Here is an 8,623-nt window from a genome sequence, read left to right on the forward strand (position 1 = left end):
ATTACATTTTTATTTTATTTTTTTTACATATAGAGCTTTCTTTTGGTGGAATTTGATCTGGATTTATTTTTACACTTAATGATTGCTTATACCAGTGAATTTCACAGTTTTAAGCAACCATTTTTACTGAATGAAATTGATGAATTCAGTATTTACTACTGTGGTTAGCTGTGATTGCTAATCACATGGTACAGATTGGCCCTGTCTGTACCATGTGATCACTGTGACCCATCACAGAGATCAAACACAATAGTACACAATGGATGGCATGAATGAAAGCCATCCATTGTGTACAACTGTCATGTGATCTGCTGTGATTGGTCACAGCGATCACATGGCTCTGCTACAAGATGATCCAACAAGGACACGCCCCCTCCTCTATTGAGAAAAGTTATTTTACTGATTACACTGCCTGTAACATGATCTGTGAATGGGGGAGACAATCCTATGGTTTATCACACTCCCTTCCAATCATGGATTGTGTTGCAGTCAGTGGAATTAGTAAAAGACCACAAACATAAAAAAAAAAAAATAATTATGGTATAAATACTTACCATACGATTTTCCCAGAATGCATACTTAGGACTTGTCAACAGAAGCTCTTTGGTGACTGGAGAGCAATAGAGGAAAACTTTCAGGCTGCAAAAAAAATAATCAGAGTCAAAACATCAACAGTAGTATATTCCTTTGCGTAACACGGGAGAGAAACAATCCTGTGGGTGCTGAGGTGGACAATGGACAAGCTTGAAGTCAGTGGATCATTGCATTGGTACAGTGAACAATTAAGGTGCTGAAAGTGCCAGTCAATGGGCAAGCACACAGTGTGCTGTGCAGTACTTGAGGGTGAACAAGTGCTCAAAGTCCAATGGCAATCAGTGGACAAAGGTGTCAGTATAGTGGAGACTGCATTGGGCATCTGAGTCAGTGGGGATTGTGCATGACAGTCAGACCAATACACCGGTGAATATCAGTCAGTATAGACATATGCTGTGTTGGTCATGAGATCAGAAGGGCACATATGCTTTGCAGTCTGTGAATCAAGAATTACATTAAGTGCCATTTCATGAGTAAGATCATAGGTGTTGGGGCAATTGGTTGGCAAATGCATAGGTAGTAAAGGAATATATTACTGCAATGCAAATTGTGAGCAGGCTGCCAAGTGTTAGAGCAGTTGGTGGACAAGAGCATAGGCTCCATGACAGTAGGTGGACAAGTGCACTGTTACAGTGAAGGATTCGATTATTACAGCGCCAGTTGGTAGGCAGGCAACAAATTGTCACTGCAGCCAGGTCCTACAGCAGCCAGCGTACAAGCAAGTGAATGGCATGGTGGTCAGTCAACAGGTGCATTTGCAATGTTACAGTAAATTACAACACTGCAGTGCAAGTCAGCGAGAAAAAAAATGGACTGCCATAGTACATGGACTGCAGATACTGTGGCTAGGAGTGTCCTTGTGACAAAGAGTTACACCACTGCAATTCGAGTTGATGAACAAGCATCTGAATGTAGGGGGCGTGGCAGCCCCAGGCCAAGGAGCGCAGGGGGCGTGGCAGCCCCAGGCCAAGGAGCGCAGGGGGCGTCAACAGGCATACAAAATACAGTGGATGTCATTGTACAAGTGTGCAGGTGCCATGGTGGTCAGAAGACTAATGGGGCGTACACACGGTCAGACTTTTTGGCTACAAAAGTCCGACAGCCTGTCCGACTTACTTTTAACGGACTTTCTAACGACCGGACTTGCCTACACACGATCACACCAAAGTCCAACGGATTGGTACGTGATAACGTACAACGGACTAAAACAAGGAAGTTGATAGCCAATAGCTGTCCTAGCGTCGTTTTTTGTCCGTTGGACTAGCATACAGACGAGTGGATTTCTGGGTCCGGCGGAGTTACGACGTAAAGATTTGAAGCAAGTTCCAAATCTAAAGTCCGTCAGATTTGCGACTGGAAAAGTCTGCTGAAAGTCTGGGGAAGTCCACACACGATCGGATTGTCCGCCGGACTTTTGTAGCCGAAAAGTCCGACCGTGTGTACGCCCCATAACATGTGGAGAGAATAGCGGTCATTGAAAAAGTGTGTTGGATCCACCGTGACACGCTGCGGAGGACACAATGGGGTAGTTTTAGAAAAACTGATGCACACAAAACGTGGTGCAGCTGTGCATGGCAGCCAATCAGCTTCTAACTTCAGCTTGTTCAATTAAGCTTTGACAATAAAACTTTGAAGCTGATTGGCTAAGATGCATTAGATTCTGTATACACCAGTTTTAGTAAATCTCCCCCATGGCGTGCTTGGCAATATGACAGTGGACATTGCTGTTGAAGAAACAGTGTATGTCTGGGCTGCACAGCCTTGTGGCTCCTGGCTACTAAGAACTGGAATAATACATCTCCATAATGGAGAAAACGTTTCTAAGCAGCTGCAGCTTCCAACATGTAAAAATGGAGACAGCTTATACCAAGCTGCATCTACAAGAGACATATCAATTATGTTTTTTAGCTTTTGAATACAACATTTTCAAAACCAGAAGACAAGGAGCAGTATAAAAACCCCAGCAGTTTTATCTTTCAGTTTAAACAGGTGACTGCTCCAGTTTTTTGTAAATCAGCTTATTCTGCATTCTCTGATGTAACACACCTGCATTCCAGTCTTCGTTTTAGGAGAGGAGCCCGAAGTCCTTTCATGTGATCTATAAAAAGTAAAAAAGTGCAGTGTTAATGTTTATTAGACAAAGTATGAGAAAAAACAAAAAACAAAAAAAACAAACTTGAATTCTAAGGCCCCTTTCACACTTTTGCGACTTTTCCTGCAACTTTGGATATCAGAGTCACGTGCCAAGTCGTATCCCATGATTTCCAATAATAACCATTCATATCTGTGCGACTTCAAGTACTACTTTGGTCCGACTTTGATGCTAGTTGAGGTACATAGACAGGCATTCCCTGATGAAAACCGCAGCAAAATCCCATCAAAATCACGGCCGCAAAATTGCCACTTCCAAGTCACAGCAGTGTGAAAGGGGCTTAAGTGTTTGAGATATGGGAAAAGTGAAATAATATGCTACTGATAGCTTTTAAGAGTTCCAGAATTTGAGGTGTAAGAGATTCACAGGGGACTCATAGGGTGTTGTAGACATGTTGTAGACACCCCTTAGAATATTGTTGGGCTGCTGCACCAAACCTGTCAATGCTTGAGATCATTTTTATGTAACTGTTACAAACTGGTTCATGAATCTGTCCATGGCACTGGACACTCCTTACTCAGTGCACTCCCTCCCTAGAGTTATCACCTGTCAGGTTTGAATGATGGAGCTGTAGATGGGACACAATGGATACACATGTTGGGATTCCACTTTTGTGCAGACAGTCACGGGTTGATTACAGTGGAACTTTACCCATAGCAACGCGATAAAAAAAATTATGTTTTTTTCCAGGAATATACATTCCACATTAATAATTATGCTACCAAAATTAGTGTGTGCTGTACAGGGTGGATAAAAAACAAAAAAAAAAAAAAATTTTTTTTTAATTTTACCTCTTGCTTACTGGGCACTTAAACCCCCCTCCTGCCCAGACCAATTTTCAGCTTTCAGCGCTCTCACTCTTTGAATGACAATTGCGTGGTCATGCTACACTGTACTCAAATCAAATTTTTATTATTTTTTTTTTCTTCACACAAATAGAGCTTTCTTTTGGTGGTATTTAATCACTATTGGGGTTTTTATTTTTTGCTAAACAAACAAAAAAAAAAAAAACAAACCTGTATCATAGTTTGTTATAAAATTTTGCAAACGGGTAATTTTTCTCCTTCATTGATATTCTCTGATGAGGCTGCACTGATGGGCCCTGATGGGTGGAATTGATAGGCAGCACTGGTGATGACATACTGATTGGTGATTTACAGGTGTCACTGTGGGCACTGATGGGTGGCATTGTGGGCACTGATGGGTGGCGCAGATGGGCACAGAAGCCTCTGCACAACATGTGATGTTGTCCCAGAACGAGAGAGTCACCCTCCTGCTGTCCTTTGTCTATATGGCCGGCGGGAGGTGGTTAACCGCTTGCCGACCAGCCGCGGCAGTTGTACTGCGGCAACATGATTCGGTTGCGTGAATCGCGGTTATGTTACCTTGCTCCCTCTGGTGGCCACTAGGGGCGCGTGCACATGCCCACAGCTCGCCCCCGAAGCCGACGCTAGTACCCAGCGGCCTCGATGACTGCCGGGCTCCCGCGAACGCTCGTAACACAGCAAGAACCGGGATCTCTGTGTGTAAAACACAGAGATCCCGGTTCTCTGAGGGGAGAAGCGACAGATCGTCTGTTCATACAAAGTATGAACAGCGATCTGTCATCTCACCTAGTCAGTCCCCTTCCCCTTCAGTTAGAACACACACTAGGGAACACAATTAACCCCTTGATCGCCCCCTAGTGTTAACCCCTTCACTGCCAGTGACATTTTTACAGTAATCAATGCATTTTTATAGCACCGATCGCTGTATTAATGCCAATGGTCACAAAAATGGCTATAACTTTTGCACAAACCAATCTATAGCGATTTTTTTTTTTTTACCAAAAATATGTAAAAGAATACATATTGGCCTAAACTGAGGAAAAAAATTATTTTTTTATATATTTTTGGGGGATATTTATTATAGCAAAAATTTTAAAATAATGCGTTTTTTCAAAATTGTCGCTCTTTTTTTGTTTATAGCGCAAAAAATAAAAATCGCAGGAGGTGATCAAATACCACCAAAAGAAAGCTCTATTTGTGGGAAAAAAGGACGTCAATTTTGTTTTGGTGCAACATCACACGACTGTGCAATTGTCAGTTAAAGCATCGCAGTGCCGAATCGCAAAAAGTGGTCAGGAAGGGGGTAAAATCTTCCGGGGCTGAAGCAGTTAAACAAATTCAAAGTGTGTCCTCAACCAAACTGTCAAACATCTGGTGTCATAACTGATCACATGTGCAGCACTACAGCAGTTGCAGATCAAACAGAAGCAGCGTTCTTGGTTATAAAAGATAGGCAGTTGTATTTCAACTTTAAGGCTGTCAGCAGATTGGCCTCTACAAACTTGGCAGTGCCTAAAAATGAAGATCAACTGAGCATGTGCAGAGCAGGGATTTTAACCAGTATATCACCTATTTTTATTGTCTTAGGCTGGGTTCACACTTGAGAATTCCCCAGCTCACAGTAGGAGTCCGATGCGTCTCCATTCACCGTTTCAGGTCTGATTTCAGCCTGAATTTTGGGCTGAATTTGGACCTGAAACGGACCAAAAGTGCAATTTGCTCCAGAGTCTCTCCGGAGATGTGTGAACTGGCTTCATAGGGAGCCAGTTACAATCTCCTGACATGCGAATTGGATGTGGAGAAAATTTGCACTGGTGTGAACCCAGTCTAAATCTCTCTCTACATGATGATGAGCCAGGACCACAAACGGCGTCTGTACTGGCCTCCATCTAACACTTAAGACTGCAACCGATGCCAAGAAGGAAGTGGGTGGGCAAATGCGTTTCAGGGCTCCACCTCAGTGCTGCTCCCGGTCTACCTAAAAAGGTACATTTGGATACTTTGTGTACAATAAATTGACACTTTTTACTGATCCAGCACCTTGGCACCTTTTCTCAGGATCTCTCTTGAATCGGATTTCTGCGGATCTTCGTTTCCCTGTGTTACCTCCCCACTAGGACCCATCCCACACCCGGTTCCCCTCTCTGGCTGGTTCTAAAATGTTATATAACAGAAAAATTGCGCACAAAGAACTGAGGGAGCTGCCAACACTTCACTAGACACAAAGTGTATACAAAATAGTGTAGCGCGCAAAAGGTAAGTGATTGTGAACTCATTCCATGGTGGAAAAAAATAATGAATCAAATATAACATATTAGTCCATATAGAATAATAATATAAAAGGAAGTCCATAGGTGATGAATCAAAAATGAAGTGATAAACTTTAGTGGATACTGATCGTGATGTGCACACAAGAAAAAAGTAAGGTTGGCACGCTTACCAAACGAGATAGAGACACGTGTACTGTATAGGACGTGGGTCAAACAGGCTTTACTGAGGAAAAACCTCAAAGAAAATCCTCCATACGAGGCAGTTATTGAGGATAAACTTCAATAAGGAACAGGTGATCCCTCTACAAATGATAAAGTCCGTGGTGAACAGCAAGTATATCTCAAATGTGAAGTTATCCCATGACATCAAACATGTAAGATAAATAAATAATATCCACATAGCGTAACACTGTATGGTCTTTTTATTTAAAAAAAAAAAAAAAAAGGGGGGTTCACACTTACAAGAAATCAAATAAAACAAGCTTCTCTCATAAAACGTATAGAGCAATTGCCACGATCATCCAACGCGTTTTGTCCCAACAGACATCATCTGTGGTATGATGCCCCCCCTACTTGATGTGACACCATCAAGTAGGAAGTGGGGGGGGGGGCGTGACACCATCAAGTAGGAAGTAGGGGGGGGCGTGACACCATCAAGTAGGAAGTAGGGGGGGGCGTGACACCATCAAGTAGGAAGTAGGGGGGGGGGCGTGACACCATCAAGTAGGAAGTAGGGGGGGGGGGCGTGACACCATCAAGTAGGAAGTAGGGGGGGGGGCGTGACACCATCAAGTAGGAAGTAGGGGGGGGCGTGACACCATCAAGTAGGAAGTAGGGGGGGGGCGTGACACCATCAAGTAGGAAGTAGGGGGGGGCGTGACACCATCAAGTAGGAAGTAGGGGGGGGCGTGACACCATCAAGTAGGAAGTAGGGGGGGCGTGACACCATCAAGTAGGAAGTAGGGGGGGGCGTGACACCATCAAGTAGGAAGTGGGGGGGGCGTGACACCATCAAGTAGGAAGTAGGGGGGGTGTGACACCATCAAGTAGGAAGTAGGGGGGGTGACACCATCAAGTAGGAAGTTGGGGGGGTGACACCATCAAGTAGGAAGTTGGGGGGGGCGTGACACCATCAAGTAGGAAGTTGGGGGGGGCGTGACACCATCAAGTAGGAAGTAGGGGGGGGGGGGACACCATCAAGTAGGAAGTAGGGGGGGGGGACACCATCAAGTAGGAAGTAGGGGGGGGGACACCATCAAGTAGGAAGTAGGGGGGGGGCGTGACACCATCAAGTAGGAAGTGGGGGGGGCGTGACACCATCAAGTAGGAAGTGGGGGGGGCGTGACACCATCAAGTAGGAAGTAGGGGGGGTGTGACACCATCAAGTAGGAAGTAGGGGGGGTGACACCATCAAGTAGGAAGTCTGGGGGGGTGACACCATCAAGTAGGAAGTTGGGGGGGGCGTGACACCATCAAGTAGGAAGTTGGGGGGGGCGTGACACCATCAAGTAGGAAGTAGGAGGGGGGGGGGGGACACCATCAAGTAGGAAGTAGGGGGGGGGACACCATCAAGTAGGAAGTGGGGGGGGGGGGGACACCATCAAGTAGGAAGTAGGGGGGGGGGACACCATCAAGTAGGAAGTAGGGGGGGGGGACACCATCAAGTAGGAAGTGGGGGGGGGGACACCATCAAGTAGGAAGTAGGGGGGGGGACACCATCAAGTAGGAAGTAGGGGGGGGGGACACCATCAAGTAGGAAGTAGGGGGGGGGACACCATCAAGTAGGAAGTAGGGGGGGGGACACCATCAAGTAGGAAGTAGGGGGGGGACACCATCAAGTAGGAAGTAGGGGGGGGGGACACCATCAAGTAGGAAGTAGGGGGACGACGACACCATCAAGTAGGAAGTAGGGGACGACGACACCATCAAGTAGGAAGTAGGGGGGGACGACACCATCAAGTAGGAAGTAGGGGGGGGGGGACACCATCAAGTAGGAAGTAGGGGGGGGGGGACACCCATCAAGTAGGAAGTGGGGGGGGGGACCACCATCAAGTAGGAAGTAGGGGGGGGACACCATCAAGTAGGAAGTAGGGGGGGGGGCACCATCAAGTAGGAAGTAGGGGGGGGACACCATCAGGTAGGAAGTAGGGGGGGGGACACCATCAGGTAGGAAGTAGGGGGGGGTGACACCATCAAGTAGGAAGCGGGGGGGGGGTGACACCATCAAGTAGGAAGTAGGGAGGACACCAGGTGACACCGACCCTAGTGACATCACTGTTTATGAATTCCATTTTTGTAGCAGCTATAAATAAATATTCTATCTAATGGGCAACTTGACCCCAACACAAAGCATTCCTCATCTACAGGGGGCCATTGCTCACAATACAAAGATCAGGGCTGGACATGACACGGCCATAATAATAATATTACTGAGCACAGTGGGCTGTGGATGGACACTTACCTTTGTGACAATGGGATAGGAAGAAAGCCTTCGCTGAGATGTTCTCCTTATCAAACCTGTCTATAGATATGGAGGGGTACTCCTTCATCCGGCCCTGGAAGGAGCTCATCTTAGCACCATCAGCAGGCAAACACAGCTCCAATACAGAACACCGGAAGCGGCACACAAAGGTACAGCACACCGCACATGCCTCAAACTCCACATTCTGACCAATCAGCGCGCTGCAAACTATACACTAAGCGCCTCTCCTCGCCCAGTGGCCAATGGGATATCTGGAGGCATGCACACAGCATGCACGTAGTAGCGGCGCTCTGTGTAT

General features: G+C 46.1%; 1 protein-coding gene across 2 annotated transcripts in view; it reads right to left on the minus strand.

The window, feature by feature from the left end:
* The window catches only part of DCLRE1C (DNA cross-link repair 1C), a 47,625-nt gene extending 39,030 nt beyond the window's left edge, over positions 1–8,595 (minus strand). Inside the window, exons 1-3 of one of the 2 annotated variants that reach the window (XM_073619532.1) lie at positions 8,305–8,595; positions 2,641–2,692; positions 555–639 (exon numbers count right to left, since the gene is read on the minus strand). In XM_073619532.1, coding sequence (XP_073475633.1) covers positions 555–639; positions 2,641–2,692; positions 8,305–8,413 — 246 coding nt within the window. In that variant the 5' untranslated portion in view covers positions 8,414–8,595. The remainder of the gene's footprint in view (positions 1–554; positions 640–2,640; positions 2,693–8,304) is intronic. The other variant, XM_073619531.1, reaches the window with a different exon arrangement.
* Positions 8,596–8,623: the final 28 nt, after the last annotated feature.

Source organism: Aquarana catesbeiana, linkage group LG03 (assembly GCF_042186555.1).
Source record: "Aquarana catesbeiana isolate 2022-GZ linkage group LG03, ASM4218655v1, whole genome shotgun sequence".
Lineage (NCBI taxonomy): Eukaryota > Metazoa > Chordata > Amphibia > Anura > Ranidae > Aquarana > Aquarana catesbeiana.